This window comes from Pinus tabuliformis, chromosome 9 (genome assembly GCF_031772625.1).
Source record: "Pinus tabuliformis cultivar Carrire ecotype Pingquan chromosome 9, CPIR1, whole genome shotgun sequence".
In the NCBI taxonomy this organism is placed as follows: domain Eukaryota; kingdom Viridiplantae; phylum Streptophyta; class Pinopsida; order Pinales; family Pinaceae; genus Pinus; species Pinus tabuliformis.
Window position 1 is genome coordinate 1,741,543,330 of NC_142307.1, and position 17,518 is coordinate 1,741,560,847.

The window sequence follows — 17,518 nt, forward strand, 5'->3', positions numbered from 1 at the left end:
TGATGCAACATATTCAGAGGGAGCTGCAGTACAGATGTAGCAGTGACAATTGCAGTGTCATGGGCAGCAGTACAAGTTGTAGCAGCACAGTAGATGAGGGCAATAGGCTGAGCATCAATAGCGCAGAGGACCAATGTCATGGATCAATGTGATGCTTCTATTGGGAGTCATTGCTAGAGCACATTCCTTGCTAAGAGGGACTGTTGATTTTGCGTAGCATTGGATGTGCTCTGGCTCTGAAATTTTGTGGACAGGCTAGAATACATGAGATCTCCAAGACCCATAAATCGTTTGGAGAAATCCCACCCGGATGATGAGTTATTAAAATAATTAATATTTTTAATGAGGTTCCTAACTCTAAACTTAGGAAAATAAAAATATTAATGGGTATTAATAAAGATATGGGTGAGAATCTTCTAAGAGACGAGGATCAAGTTTGTTTTAAACTTAGACGTTGGTTAGAGACTTAATCTCGGCCGTTGATTCATCAACAGAAAAAGTATAAGAGAAGACTTGAGAATCATTTGGAGACACACCGGGAAAATACTCAGTAACTCGAGGGAAATCGATTCTCAAGGAGAAGTTCGATTTCAGAGGGAGAGTTGCAGGGTCAAGGAAAAGGAGGGCATCAACATCAGTCAGAGACTGAGGAGGAGGTGACGCAGAGCATCCTAGAGACAACATAAAGGGAAGATCAGAGAGGCAATGCAGTTGGAGACGTAGTCCTCACGCAGGCCTCACGCAAAAGTGATGCAGAGAAGGAAAGAGGGTCTCCGGGGTGTCAAAACTTCTCCGGATAGAGGAGGAAAAATTGTCTTAGGTGTTTCTCTTAGAAGTGTCTCAATATTCTGTAGAATCGTTCCTTGTAAAGATATTGTTGTTGAAGATTAATAAATAAACCCTCATCTGCTGCACCGATTTTCCCGCATTGGGTTTTTCTGGGGACAATTGTTCAAAAATAACTGTGTTGATGTGATTGATTCTTGTGCTTGTATATCATTGTTATTTTCTCTATGTTATTATGTGATAACTGCAGTAGAATTTATTTTAATGTTTATTGAAGGGTCTTATAAATAACTTATTGTGAAAGATAAGTAGGAGAAATAAATCAGTTACTGCAATAGAATTTTGTTGAATTTTGGTAGCGTCGAATGTTCTCTAGCCTTGAAATTTGGAGGAGAGACTAAGGCACATGAAATCTCCAAGATCCGGAAATCGTTTTGAGAAATTGTACTCGGATGAAGAGTTATTAAAATAATTAATATTTTTTAATGGGTTCCTAAGTCTAAACATAGAAAAATAAAAATATTAATGGGTATTAATAAAGATAAGGGTGAGAAGCATCTAAGAGACGAGGATCAAGTCTGTTTTAATCTTAGCCATTGATTAGAGACTTAATCTTGGCCATTGATTCGTCAACAGGAAAAGTATAAGAGAAGACTTGAGGATCATTTGGAGACACACTAGCAGATACTCAATCTCTCAAGGAAAATCAATTCTCAAGTAGAGGAGATCGATTTTAGAGGGAGAGTTGCAGGGTGGAGGAAGAGGAGGGCATTAGCAACAGGCAGTGACTAAGGAGGAGTTGACGCAGGGACAGGGGGAGACAGTGTGAAGAGAGATGCAGTTTGGAGGAGAGATGCAGAGCTTACGCAGGCTAACACAGAGGGATGCAGAGCCACTCAGAGCCACGCAAAGTGACGCAGGGGTGATGCAGAAGTGGGAGCAGGGTCTCCAAAGTGTCAGAAGGTCTCAAAGGGAAAGTCTCAGGTGTTTTCTTTCAGTTTATCTGTAAAATTATTCCTCGTAAAAGCAATTTTTGTTGAAGATTAATAAAACCCTCATCTGCTGCACCGGTTTTCCCACATTCGTTTTTTCGGGGACAAATGTCCAAAAATAACTGTGTTGATGTGATTGGTTCTTATGCATGTATTTTTCTCTGGGTAATTGTGTGATAACTGCAATAGAAGTTATTTTAATATTTGTTGAAGGGATTTCGTAAATAACTTATTGTGAATAATAAGTAGGTGAAATAAATCAGTCGCTGCAATAGTAGAATTTTATTTTATAATCCTCACATGGTATGAGAGCATAGATCCAGCAATAGAAGAGGAAAATTGATTATGGGTCAAGAGCATGATGCAGAGGCATCCACTCAAGGGGACTTGAGTAGATTTTTCCAAAAGAATGCACAAGGGACATAAATTACAATTATTCTATGTTAGCTTCTAGATTGGAAGAAGAAGTCGTTTTCTTAGCAAGCTTTGCCTCCTTGAAGGTTTGGTATATAGATAGTGGAGCTTCCTGGCATATGATAGGAATCCGAAAATGTTTTTCATATTATCAGGAAGAAAGAATGAATTTTCAGATCACCATGGGGAATAAGGCAAAGTGTACTCCAGTAGGAAGAGGCACTATAACTTTTCAAACCGAAGCAGGAGAGTGGATTCAAGCAACCAATGTGCTGCATGTGCCAAGATTAGGGATGAACTTACTTTCCGTATCTCAACTTCAAAAAACGGCTATGACGTTTTCTTCATTAAGGAGAAAGTATATGTCGAACACCTGAGTTCGAAAAAGAAGGCCCATATTGGAATTATAAGTAACATGTTGTACAGGTTGCAGCGAGAATCACCAATGGCACTGATAGGCAGTAATGGAGACAAAGATTTGAATGAACTATGGCACAAGAGGATGGGACACTTACACCATGGGGCTCTAAGAATTCTTAGGAAAACAGTATCAGGAGTTCTAGATCTTAGTACTGAATGAGATGATGTATGCAGAGTGTGCGCTCTAGGCAAGTATGTCAAATTAGCGTTTTCTAGAAGTAACAAGAGGGCTAAGAGTGTGATAGGATTGATACACTCAGATATCTGCGGACCGATGTCCACAAAAGCTCTTAGTGGTGCCGAATACTTCGTCACCTTCATCGATGAACATTCTAGGAAGACTTGGATTTACTTTCTAAAAACCAAGGATGAGGTTTTCAGTCGATTCAAAGAGTTCAAGGCTCTATTGGAGAATCTGATAGGAAAGAAGATAAAAGTGTTGCGCTCAGACAATGGTGGAGAGTATGTTGACAAGGACTTCACTGATTTTTGCGCTAAGGAAGGCATCAGAAGAGAGTGGACATCTCCCTCCAATCTAGAGCATAATAGAGTAGCAGAAAAGAAAAACAGGACTATTGTGGAAGAAACTAGGGAAATGCTATATGATTAGGATATGCCTAAATTCTTGTGGGCAAAAGCATGCAGCACAACATTTTATGTTCAGAATAGGACTCCTCATAGGGCATTGGGAAAAATCACTCTGGAGAAGGTCTTCACCGGGAAGACACTTGAAGTCAGTCCTTTCAAGATATTTTGGAGTTTAGCGTATTGTCCTATACCTGAGGAGAAGAGGAAGAAATTAGATCAAACTGCTGAGAAAGGATATGTTGTGGGATATAGCGGGAATTCTAAGTCATATAGAGTCTATCTTCCAAGGATTAGGAAGGTAGTAGTTCGGCGGGATGTAAAGTTCATGGAGGATAGAGCTTTTAGGAAATCCCGAGAAATTCCTTCCGAGGAGCAATCAAAGACGAGCTGTTGGTCAAACCACTTCAACCAATGGAAACTAGTACCAGAAATTCTCCTAAAGACAAAGCTTCAGAACAGGAGGAATCTCAGTGAGAGGAAGAGCTGATAGATGTGCCTACTACCATTGGAAGAACAAGCCGGGAACTTTGACAGATTCTACGGGATGTAGGAGACTTCATTGGTGCACCTAGGAATAGTAAAAGGGAGGGAAGACAGCCAGACAGATACCAGGCATTAGTAGCTTAGGTTGGGGAACCTTCTAGTTTTCAAGAGGCCATTCAACATCAAGTATGGGTGAATGCTATGGCGGAGGAATACAACTCTATAATGATCAATGATGTCTAGGAAGTGGTACCTAGGCCTTAGGACAGATCAGTGGTAGGTTCGAGATGGATCTACAAGGTCAAATATGTTGCAGACGACAATGTGGAGAAATACAAAGCCAGATTTGTGGCAAAGCGGTATGCTCAGAAGGAAGGGATAGACTAGAAAGAAACCTTCGCCCCAGTAGCCAGGTATACTTCTATTAGAATCGCGATATCTCTTGCAACACAGATGGGGTGGGAGATACATTAGATGGATGTCAAGACGACATTCTTTAACGAGGTAATAGAAGAGGAAGTATAAATTGAATAGCCAAAACACATGAGAAGAAATCTCATGTATGTAGATTAAAGAAAGCATTGTATGGGCTTAAACAAGCACCTAGGGCATGGTACGACCGAATTGATGGCTAATTGCAGAAGATGGGGTTCGTCAAGAGTGACGCAGACCATAATCTCTACTATCTGGTCGTAGAGATTGGACCTCTAATCCTAGTGTTATATGTGGATGATCTCTTCCTGACAGGGTCATCCAGGCTCATCAAAGACTGCAAGAAGAACCTAGCCACAAAATTCAGCATGAAGGATTTGGGACAGATGCATTATTTCTTGCGGTTGGAAGTTTTGCAGTAGAAGGGTGAGATCTTCCTTAGACAAGGGAGATATGCTACAGAAATCTTGAAGAGATTTAAGATGCAAGACTGTAGTCCTATGGCTACTCCAATGATCACCAATTGGAAGAAGATTGATGCATCAGAAGATAAAGACGTTGATCCCACCTTGTACAGGGAACTTATAGGGTACCTGATGTATCTGGTCAATACCATGTCAGACATTTGTTACACTGTCAACACTCTCAGTCAGTTCATGGTGGAACCTAAGAGGGCGCACTGGGCAGCAGCCAAACATGTTCTCAGGTATATACAAGGAACAATCGAGCATGGACTATTGTACACTAGAGGCAATGACATCAGGCTGAGTGAGCTCACTGACGTAGGTTGGGATGGAAGTTCAGTAGATCAAAAAAGTACATCTGGGTACTATTTCAACATTGGATCAGGAATGACCTCCTGGTGTCGTAGGAAACAAAAATCTGTGGCTCTAAGCTCAGCTGAGGCAGAATATATGACAGCTAGCACAACTTTGTGCGAAACCATATGGCTTAGGAAATTGCTTGTGAACCTATTCAGGAGAAGGATGGAAGTGATTAGGATCATATGTGATAATCAGAGTTGCATCAAGCTCTTTGAGAATCCAGTATTTCATGATCGGTCGAAGCACATTGATATCAGGTGTCACTTTGTCAGAGATTATCTCCAACGAGGAGCAATACAATTGAGATACACTCCTATAAGAGAACAGGTGGCAGACATCCTCACCAAGGCTCTAGGTAGAAAAAAGTTTGTTTATTTCAGGGAGAAGATGGGGATGGTAAAGAATCCATTTCAGTAGCAAAAATGGATAAGTGTTAGGAGTTGCAGTGCAGTAGTTAGAAGTGTCAGTGCTCTAGGGAGCATGATGTAGCATGTTGAGAGGGAGTTGCAGTACAGGTGCAGTAGTGGCAGTGGTAGTGTCATGGGCAGCAGTACAGGAAGCAACAATGCAAGGGATTTGAGGCAGTAGGCCAAGCATCAACATAGGTACCGATGCGGAAGATCAGTGTGATGTTTCTATAATGAAACATTGCTAGAGCACATTCCTTGCTAAGAGGGAGTGTTGATTTTTGGTAGCATCGAATGTGCTCTAGCCTTGAAATTTGGAGGAGAGGCTAAGGCACATGAGATCTCCAAGACCCGAAAATCGTTTTGAGAAATTCCACGCAAATGAAGAGTTATTAAAATAATTAATATTTTTTAATGGGTTCCTAAGTCTAAACTTAAGAAAATAAAAATATTAATGGGTATTAATAAAGGCAAGGGTGAGAAGATTCTAAGAGATGAGAATCAAGTCTATTTTAATCTTATCCATTGATTAGGGACTTACTCTCGGCCGTTGATTTGTCAACAAGAAAAGTATAAGAGAAGATTTGAGGATCATTTGGAAACACACCGACATATACTCAGTATCTCAAGAAAAATCGATTCTCAAGTAGAGGAGATTGATTTCAGAGGGAGAGTTGCAGGGTGGAGGAAGAGGAGGGCATCAACAGCAGGTAGTGATTGAGGAGGAGGTGACGCAGGGATAGTGGGAGGCAGTGCAGAGAGAGATGTAGTCTAGAGGAGAGATGCAGAGCTTATGAAGGCTAACGCAGAGGGACACAGAGCCACTCAGAGCCACATTGGGCCACACAAAGTGATGCAAGGGTGACGCAGAAGTGGGAGCAGGGTCTCCAAAGTGTCAGAAGGTCTCAAAGGGAAAGTCTCAGGTGTTTTCTTTCAGTTTCTCTGTAAAATCATTCCTTGTAAAAGCAATTGTTGTTGAAGATTAATAAAGCCCTCATCTACTACACCAGTTTTCCCACATTGGGTTTTTCCAGGGACAATTGTCCAAAAATAACTATGTTGATGTGATTGGTTCTTGTGCATGTATTTTTCTCTGGGTAATTGTGTGATAACTGCAGTAGAATTTATTTTAATATTTGCTGAAGGGATTTCGTAAATAACTTATTGTGAATAATAAGTAGGTGAAATAAATCAGTTGTTGCAGTAGTAGAATTTCAGTTTAGAAATTTTCACATTTGGGTCTCTCTACATTCTTCTAACAGTACGAAATATGGGCAGCAGTTTCTCCTGGGCAAGAGAATCTTCTGGGGCAGTGCGAAATCTAGGCAACAAAATGTTTTGGGCAGTGTGACGTCTGAGCAGCAAATTCTTCTGGAAGTGCGAAGTTAGGGTTTCTACACTAGGGAAGTCTAAGGTTTGATTTTGGAAGGAAGAAGAGAAAGAAGGAAAGCGAAGGTCTCTTAGGGTTTCCTACTAGCCCTACGACTCAAAGAAAGGCAAGAAAATTCAAGGGAAGAGCAGCTAGAGGGAGATCAAAGTCTCCTAGAGAAGAAGCAACAATTACAGCAATTGTTGGGCAGCAAAATTTCAGATTTATTGGAAGGTCGAGGAAGACTTGATCTTGGAGGGTATTTGTCTAGTTCTAGGTCATGGTATTTGTCAATTGAAAGATTTGAAAGATAAGAAGAGACTTTCGAGTTTTCCCTTCAAGAGGAGGTGTTTTGGCCCTAGCTTGCAGCCTATATACTGTGTCACTGTTCTTACTGTTTTGGTAGTTGTTTGATGTCTTGCACGTTGGAATAATAAAGATCAAAGATAATAAGTGAAAAGGTAACACAAATAGTTATCAAGTTAAGAATATTAACATATGCATTGACCTATTGAATTCTCAACAGTTTCATCATGGGTTGAGCAACTTAACTAGGACCCAAGCCCACCAAAGGATCATGTTGACACTTCTAAGGGATTTGTTGAGAACCATGGGACTCCATCATGTGTAGAGCATCATTTCATGCCATGGGCACCCTCAGCACCCTCAGCACCTTCTGTAGTTTGTTCATTGCCCCACATTACTCACGAGATGATGCAGTTGGACCAATGTTCCCCGACCGGCTTAGAATGACCATGACAACTGATCCAAGGCCCACAGGAGGTTTGTCTCACCTTTGAGACTTGGGAGGGCAGGCACCATCATCAGAGCCCTCATTTGGAGCAATCTACAAGCTTATATTTTATCAAGAGACCCATGAGACCAACATTTGTGCCCCAGACCCACTATGGAGCAATACATGATGACTTACATGGAAAATTAGGGGCCATCCCCTAATTCATCTTTATTGGAGCTCTCTCTCTCATCATGGCACTTAGGGGACTCAACATGGCCCTTCAACAACCCTACATCATCATGACATCATCAACTCAGCTTACATATCGATGGCTAATTCATAACTTGTGAGAGCTACTTGGTCGGCTTGTGACCAAGACTTGTTTTTAGCACATGATTTTATAATTTTGGGGGCTCATTAGGCTACTTCAATTTAGAGAGACTCATATAAATAGAAGTGAGTCTCGTTTGTGAGAACTCATCATCTTCACTTGGATTCTTGTCTTGTAAAAGAACCCGCACTTTTTCTTTGGAAGCTATTGGAGTATGTTGGATGCACTATGATATTTGGAGCCAATTTTTTATTTGGTCTTGGAGCTACTTCTTGAATATGGATGGATATATTGTATGATTATCTTGTAAGTTATTTTGTTGATGAAATCCTTCTCTTGAAAATGCCTAATGTATGTAATTGTTGCAACTAATGTAAATGCTATTGGGCCCTAATTTGTTGAAGAAATTTTCTGGAAGCTATTTGGTTGGCTCTGGCATATATTACTCATGATATAACATGCAATGAATGTTCCTAGTGATGAAATGTTATTTTTCTTCATGACACTCCATATTCTAATAGTAGGTAATTGTTGAAAGTTGGTAGCTAGGGCATCAACTTTTGAACTCCTTGAGGACAAATTTGGCTAATCTAATGCATCAATGACTCCATAGCCCAAAGGACTAGGCACTAGTCCAAGGATTTTGATGGTGAAACTCCTCTTTCTCCATATTTTTTCCTAAATTTCGGTCCCCTAAAGGTACGGTGGAAATCTAAGGTTTGCAGCGAAATTTTAGGGAGGTTATTTTTTGGGAATTTGAGGGTCCAAGCATCAATCTCATGGTCTAGGCTACTTATGCTCCAAGTTTGGTGGACATTCGCTTGAGTTTCATCCATAAAATCTCTTGCCCTAGGTGCTACTCTAAGAGGGAAAACCTAGGTCTTTCTCTCTCACCTTGGGGACTTCTTTGAGGGTTGTATGAGCTTAGTTTTCCTTGGAGTAAATCATAAGAAACTTCTTCTCTCTAGCCTTAACCTTGTGAATACATATTACCATCGAGAAACCTCAAAACCCTAGGTCTTGTGCCTTCTTTTCTAGGGTTTTTCTTACAGAGTGGTTTGCATCTTTGAAGCCTTGTACCTTTATGGATCCTCTCTTTGAATGAGCTCTAGCTCCATCACCTTGAACCTTCAAACCTTGAATATCTATTATAGGTGATCACAATCATACTGAGACTCCTCCCATCGATGGAAGTCTGTAAAGAGAAAGGGACCTTGGCTGTGGTGACAGTGGGCCATTGTCCCATTGTTGTCACTTAGTCTAGTAGTTGTCACATAGGTTTTCTCCCCTTAGGGCCCTGCTAGATTTTGTGGTAACACTATGCATTTGTGTTTGTGATTTGGCATGGATGCACATTTCCGAAGACATGTTCAAGGGAACTCACAACAAGATCAAACCCATAATGTATGGATGATTCAATATTTTGGAGCAAGTTGGTTGTAATTCATTTTGACTGGGCCTTTTGTCTTGTACAACCATTGATTCAGTGATGAATTGTGACCTGTTGAAGCTATTTAAGTAGTTAATGTTGGACACTAATAAGTTGAGTTATCAATTGAAACTAAGTCACCCAAAAGTGATAAGGATTATATATATATAGGAAAGCAATGAATATAGTGATAAAGTTTCTTTGCAGTTTTTCAATCAAAACTGGAGTAAACATGTGTAAATAAATATAGGCATGTTTACTCCAGTTTTGATTGAAAAACTGCAAAGAAACTTTATCACTATATTCATTGCTTGCCAGCCATTACCACCATCTTTGTCACCCTAACACTCTACCATGTTGAAATCTATGTCTAAAACCCACTCAACAATGAAGAGGGAGGAGGGGATCCAATTTCATATTGCAACATTATCCTCAAAGATAATAGGTGAGTAAATGCAGTAGAACCAAATATGATGCCAGCAAGGAGTAAAGTAGCCCACACACATTTGTGAGATCGACCTAGATCCCAATTATATCAAACAAGCCTGTAGCAAAGGAACCACTGCAGGAACAACTCCATTTCCCTAACAGTGCTTAGTAGCCCAAAATGGATCATGCCAATAGTATACCATCCGAAATCTCAACTCCAATCCAGTCAACTTGAACTCGTTTACGAAGACACAGCTTGAGATAGGTTCATGCGACACCTCCTCGACATGCACCTTCCTGGGAGGAAAATATGTTATTTTTGGACCTCATTTTAAATGTAATATAACATTTTTGCTACGTTGTAACAACTGACCATAAGATTTAGAATGAACAATGACGCTGAAAGGCATGTTGAAGATAATGAATGTTCGCTTCTTTTAAAATAAATTTTAACCATTTACATCCTTTGTGTGAAGTAAGCTAAGTAAACTATTTTAAGAACAAGGGATCCTCTTTTTATTGTTTTTAACATTGATTGCTCAGCGAAAAAAATGTCTTTAGTAAGGTTTTTGAACTTTGTTCGTATCTTTTGGTTCATTTATTTCTATCAAGAAACACGTGTATACATATTCACTCTGGTTTGGTTTTTTTTTTAAATGATGGCAGGTATTTTAAAATTATGTTTGCATGTTAATATCTTAAATCTGAACTGTTTTTCTAATCCGATACCTCTTTTTACCCTGATTTGTCCAGGGATTGTTTACAGAGATCTGAAGCCTGAAAACTTGTTGCTTCAAAGCGACGGGCATTTATTATTGACAGATTTCGACTTATCATATTTGGCATCTTGTAAACCACAGGTATGAGGTCATAAAATACTAAAAATATTATTGGTTTAAAAATTCAAAATAAGTTGTTTCTGGACAGCATCAAAATGTAACCATTGATCTTTTGTGAACTGTTATTATTTTTTTTTGTGAAAATTGCTTCCTATATCACACAATTATAAAAATATATCATGTATCGTTAAGAGCTTCGCTCCCTTTTCCAGCCTGGGCCAAAAGTGCCACCATGTCATTTTTAGGCTCCATTATCAAAGGGCACAGTTTAACTATTAGATGTATTTGATTCTTTTGCTGGACTGTGACAATACAACTTTTGGTAAGATTGTGAATTTTAGTTGTTTAAAATGCATATTTAAATGCATAAATGTATTCAGCATCCTGAAAACCCCCAGGGCACTCAAATTGGGCAGATTACACAGTTGAAATTTAAGATTCCAAGAAATCCATTCTGAATTTTGGGCAAAATTGACTGGAACAAATGCCTAGTAAAGGGCAGAAACATCTAACAGTTATATTACAGTTTATCAAAGTCCCTGTTATACTTTCTACAACCATGACCTTTAGCAGTTATTTGAGTTGCAAGTTCATTGAAAATCCTATGAAAAAGAAAAGTCAAGTCAGAATTACATCAATTTAATTAGAGAAAATGGAGAATTGTCAGTCTAAGCATAAAGGAGTGGCGACTACAATGCTCTGTTGAATCACCCAGAAGGTCTTCCCTCCAGTGGAGAGGGAGGAGAACAAAGGGGTTAAAACAGTGCTAATTCTTTTCTCCAGGATCAAACAAAACCAGACTTTAGAAAATATGCTTGTGTCTTTTTTCTTCCACATTGAACACAGAAAATATGTGAGTTCTGTCTTGAATAGCACATGCTTGCTGCTCATAGCTAATTTAAAGGCACAAGGTGATCCCCATTTAATATATTCAGTGTAAGTCACCTGTCTCAATATGTGAGTTCTCTTGATTATCGCATGCTTGCTGGGTAGAGCTAATTTAGAGCAAGGTGATCTCCATTAATGTCAACTCTTGTAAGTCACCTATCTTGTTAGTTATTCAACTCCCATCTTTGACTCACTCTATCAGTGATTGAGGGTCTTTATATGATCCACCCATTTGGTAACATTTCTATATATGATATCCTCTTTGTCCACATCGTCTTTAGGGTTTTATATTGGAATTATAAGAACAAAAAACTGTTGCATATTTTTTCAAAAGAAAATCTTGCTGAATGTGTACAATTGCGCCCAAGTGATTATGTCTATGTTGGTCTGAGTTCTAATTTTTTTCATGTTGTAGGTCATCTTAGTAATCCCATATTGCCTTGTTATTATCAAATTGTTGTTTTGGATACTTATTCATGAATTAATGCAACACCATTGTTTTTTGCCTTCCCCTATTTAACATTAATTGTAGCCACTTTCCTTGTGAAAAGTGACTTATTTCTTCCTTTGTAAAGGGACTAGTGTCATAGAACCAACCTTAACGAAGTATTTTATCTCGTTTTTATTTGGATATTTTCCTTATAATTATGAATCTATATTTGCATAGATGAACATTCATTTACAATACTTGGGCCCTCGGGCTGTTAAAAACAAATCTCTCCTGTTAACTGAGGTAGTCACACAGGTAGTTGTCAGTTCAAGATATTTTTATAAATATACTTCTCGAAACTATTAGTGCAGATATTTTTAAAATGTTCTTGTTGGTCCTAAATATCCCTAAAAGTGGTTAGTCATAGATTCTAGAATGTCCTTGATTTATTGTAAAATTTATGCCATGGTGAGAAGGGTGTGCAATGCCCCATGAATTTCCAATTGGTTTCTTTCATGTCTCTGCTTGTGAGTTTTAACATGGTATCATAGCAGGCTTAAGACTCTTCGCAGAGTCGAGAGTACATTGTGAAGAAGGAGAATCGAGTAGTAAAAATATGGTTTCCGCCATGAACCTAGAGTCACCGCTGTAAGCTGTCACTACTGTGAATTCAGCTCACTGTCTGCCAGCCACGACTGCGAGTTGCTCAACCACCCTCCTCATATCACCACTGTGTACAGCAAGGTCACAAATTTAAAGGTTTTGAGAGTTGTCTAGTGAATGGTGTTTTTTCCACTATTGTGAGTCGCTGCCACCTTAAGCCTAAGTCACAACCACCACCGTGAGTATTGAGAAGCCCTAGCCACCATTGGCCATTGCGTGACACTGCTGTGAATTTCCATCTAAGTGAAAACCACCAATCTGCACCAACGAAAAGAGCAAAAGATACTGTATAAGGGGAGGTCAAAGATCTTTAAAAACAAGGAATAATTTGCATTGATTTTTGGTATTTATATAAAGCATGTCTTTGAATTGTTAGTATTAACATAAAAGGTACATCCACCTTAAAAATAATTCATTTGGAGGAAAATATTTATGAAAGTTAAACCCTTTTAAAAGTATTTGGAGCAACCATTCCATTTTCACTTTCTGGATCTGTTACCCACCAAAATGGGTAATGCCATAGGAGAAAACTTTTCTCCTATCTTAGCCAGCCAACCAACCAACAGCCCTACACACTTGCTCATTGATGATGATATCCCAGTTTCCTCTCACCATCTGGCATTCCTCTTGGATGAAGGTGGGCTACCACACAACAGGTATTTTGATCATTTTTGCAGTCGAATGTGTTGTTGCACAAACTAGCAGGCCTTGTAAAGAAGCAAGAGCTAGAGGACGCAAAAACACCTTGGGACAGAGGCCCACTATCACCACAACCTAAGCCCCCTACTCTTCTCAGATTTTCACCGATGAGAGGAATCCCATTATGACTCACTTGTGATAGATATGTATCTATAGTAGGTTTGAAGTGAGGGAAGGTGGCTCATTCAATGGAAAAGTTCAACAAATGTGCAAACTTTGGGAGAATCTAATAAGACTTTCAATGAAAAACCCCTTTGAGAGATAGCTACACAAAACCTAGGGTTGATATATATGATGAGATATGAGATGATCGAAGGTCAAGGTAGACAAGAGAAAAGGCAATGTAAGATCTACCCGAATGAGTACTAAAGCAAATGCCTTCAAAGAATCCCCAAGTTGAAGGATTAGCTTCTAGGGTTCCCTCTTGAAATGATGGCTATGGCATCAAATTTCTGGAGATTCCAACATGGGAAATCCACGAAAACTTGAAGATCACTAGAGGAGACACTAAGGAAGAGTTCTATCCAAGTGAAATACAAAACACCTTCCTCTAATAGATTTCACACCAAGCCCTAGAGAGGCCTCCTTATCCTTAAAGGGACGAGTAAAAGAGGTGAAAAGAGAGATGATTTTTCAAGTTAAAGGTGATCGCCAAGGATTTAAGACTAGTGCCTATGAATTAGGAGAATTGGAGTCAAAGATGATCATAATATGAAAGCTCGCTATTCAAGGAGACCTAGAACGAGCTTCGCTACACTTAATGAAGAAAATATACAACACTTCTAGATATTTATACTTCGATGGCAATTGTTAATGGAGTTTCAAGGATACATATGCAACAAATCCTCTAGGAAAATTCATTCATTCATCATCTATGAGTAACACATGCAATTAGGGCACATTTATAACCATGAGACAATATTCCATCCATTAGAATCAAATCATAAATATAGCATTAAATAGCACCTACAAGACAATGAAGAACATATCCATCACAATGCAAAAAAGAAGCTCCAAGAGTAATTTATCCAAACATCAAAATTCATCCAAATTCATCCTCAAATTATAGGTCTAGAATTCTCAAGAGAGATATCGAAAATCCAAGTGATGATGAGAGGAAGAGGCTAGCTCTCTCCTATTTATACAAGTGTTAGGAGTTCAAATTATGAAAGGCAAAGCACCTCTAATGCCTAAAATGTCAAGTAACCCACCCATGGTTACAAGCCAACCATGATAGCTCCAAAATAAAATCGAATTACCCTCTCAAGCCCACGCAAGGCTGACATCATGCATGCATTGAGGCCTAGAGGTGCAACGTTGAGGCCGCATTTGCTAAAAATGAGAGAGAAGGCCTCAAAAATCATGAAGAAGAGGGGCATGCCCTCCATATGCTGCAAAACATCTCCAAACCCCTATTTGGGCTTTGTGGGCTCCAAATGGGTCTCATGGGTCTCCAAGTGGCTCAAGATCAAGTCAATGCTCCATCAATGAGGGTTAGAAGATGACACATGCCCTCCCATGTCTCCCTAGGAAAGACATAACCTCCATTGGGCCCTGAATCAGCTGCCAAATGTTAGGTGCAATGTGTAGTTGGTTGGGGCAACGTGGTCCAAGTGCATCATCATCTTTGAATAACTGGGGCACGAGCAAGAAAATGGTGGTGCTAAAGAAGCCCATGGTATGGCAATCAATGCTCTGCATGGATGGAGGCCCATGGCTCTCAACCCTCACCCTACAAATGCCAATGTGATCCTCTTGAGGGCTTGGATCCCTTATAGGAGGCCAAGTCCAAGATGAAAACCCGCCTGCATTTGAAAATTTTATCTATCACAACAACTGGAAATTATTTTCTATTTGTTAATTTATTTAACAATTTATTTGTTGTCTATTACGTCAAATATCAAATAACTCACTCTGTGATTTTCACTAATAAACTGTGGAAAAAAATAGTGTCGGAAACTAAGAAAATCTAGCACACACTAAAAATATGACAGTTATTTTTGGACAAAAGTCCTCGGAAAAACCCAAGTTGGGAAAATTGGTGCAGTACCTGAGGGTTTTATTATTATGCAACAGTGAAATTATGAGTACAATCTAGATGCACAAATTGGCAATCCACTATAGGATAAACTCGCCAAAAAAATTAGTGAGACAAATTTTCTCTCACCCGACACTGATCCAGCTCTGAAATTGGCTCTGAATGGAATCCACGAAACCCCTATGTCAGCCTTTGCATCAAATTTGTGCAGGCACTAAGATGCTCTACTTGGAATTGCAACTGATCAAGTCGTCTGCCCAATCTAGCCTCTGAGAATGACTCGCTGGCATCTTTCAGAAATCTTCCCAGCCTTGAGCGATTGAATTGACCCTTTGCGTCACCAAATTGAACTTTGTCTCTAAAGCTTTTACGCAGCCTCACTGAGGAAACTCAACCCCTCTTATAGTTGACTCTCCAGATCTAGAAAACTTCCTCCGGACTCACTGTCTCTGCTTCGATCTCTGGCTCTCCGGCAACTGTTGCTGCTCTCTGGAAATTGATTTTCCAAGGAAAGCGAGCTACTCAAGTGTCTCTGGTGTATTCTCCAAGTGCCCATCGACTTCTTATAATCCGTTGTTGGAGCTCCAGTGGCCAACATTAAACCTTAATCAAGGGCTAGGATCATAGTGGTGTCGATTCGTGAGTTTTGTAACTGCTCAAACTAGCAAGGGGCCTAAGGGGAATCCCTAAAGGGAAAATGCTAGGCCAAGGGCAACAAATGGAGCCTTAGCCCACTGTCACCTCAACTAAGGCTCCCTCTATTTACGGACTTTCACTGATGGGAGGAGACCCGACATGTATGGAGTCATCAACGAATGATAAGTCAATGAATATGAGTGACCCAGACCCTTTCCAAGAAGGTTTTGAAAGATGGACCTTGCTTGCTTTCTAAGCAAGTTACTATGCTCTTCTAGCGAAAGGAAGAGGATTTTGGGGGTCAGGTGTACGAGAATAGGCTTTGAAAGGAGTTCCACACACCCTAAATCCTTGTTAAAATTGGTATCTCGGATGGTTCTTGGAGAATGGTCCTTTGAAGGAGTGGGACCACCCGGGGCCAAGTGGACCCAATCTAGGGTATGAGGAAGGTATGAAATAATCAATGATTTTCTTACCCTAGACAAGGTGGGAAGGATCAAAGAAGTAATTACACTCAATGATGTTGTTTTGACCCTGGGAAGTGCTAGCCTTGGGGATGGCAGGGCAAGATTTGATCCTGGAGGTAGGGCTTGGCTTTTCTTCCAATTCCACTGTCGGAATGTCTTCAAATTTGGAGGAGGGCTAGAGGAAAGGCCATGTCAGGAGATACTAGGAGATCAATTTTTTCAGTGGCTAACTTGCCAGGAAATTGATGCCCTAGGCACCTCAATGTGGCTAGACTTGGGAGAAGATGAAAGAATAGGAATTTTCATGACCACCTTGTGAAAATTCCTAGATCTAACAATCTCAGGAATCCTACTGCAACCAACTAAATCTACTTCACCTAGATCGTAAATTACATTACAAACTTATTTCAGATTTCTTCTTGAAATATTGAAGTAAATTACTGAAGCAGCCTACACCAAATTAAATATGATTCTGAAACATAGAAACTGAGCAAGGAAATACAAACACATAGGACACCATTATTTTTGGACAAATGTCCCCGGAAAAACCCAACTTGGGAAAACCAGTGCAGCAGTGAGGGTTTTATTTTATTATGCAGTAGTGAAATCTGAGTACATCTATGGATGCCCAACTGGCAATCCAAACAACAAGAAAATTTGGCAGAGATATTCCCTAAGAAACCTCGGCACTCATGTTGCCTGCACTCACGTTCTTGCACTTGCGCGTTCCTGCACTTGCACGTTCCTGCACTCGCACCTTCCTACACTCGGGCCTTCCTACACTCGCGAGTTCCTGCACTTGGAATAACTCAACATCTTGCTACTGCATCTCCAGATCTAGAAATCTTCCTCCGGATCACTGTCCCTGCCCCTCTACTGCAAAATATCTCTTCGATCAGAATTTCCTCCTGAGAACTTCTCACTTCAGAAATTCAATCTCTTGATCTCTCGGTGTATTTTCCAAATGACCCTCAAGCCCCTTCTTATATCTCCCTGTTGGACAACCAACAGTCTAGATTAACTCCTAATCAAAGGCTTAGATAATTTTGGCTTGATCTCCATTTTTATCAAGAAGATTCACCCACAATTAGATTAATACGCATTAATATTTTAATTTTCCTAAGTTTAGACTTAGGAACTCCATTAAAAATATTAATTATTTTAATATAATCGTCTCTTGGTGGAATTTCCCAAAATGGTTTCTGGGTTCTTTGGAAT

At 39.7% G+C, this 17,518-nt stretch overlaps 1 protein-coding gene across 5 annotated transcripts in view; it reads left to right on the forward strand.

Annotated features, from left to right (window-relative positions):
• LOC149155677 (phototropin-2-like) overlaps positions 1-17,518 on the forward strand; it is a 536,047-nt gene that overhangs the window by 332,695 nt on the left and 185,834 nt on the right. For all 5 annotated transcript variants that reach the window (XM_089445887.1, XM_089445890.1, XM_089445885.1 and 2 more), the window contains one exon: positions 10,394-10,500. In XM_089445887.1, coding sequence (XP_089302013.1) covers positions 10,394-10,500 — 107 coding nt within the window. The remainder of the gene's footprint in view (positions 1-10,393; positions 10,501-17,518) is intronic.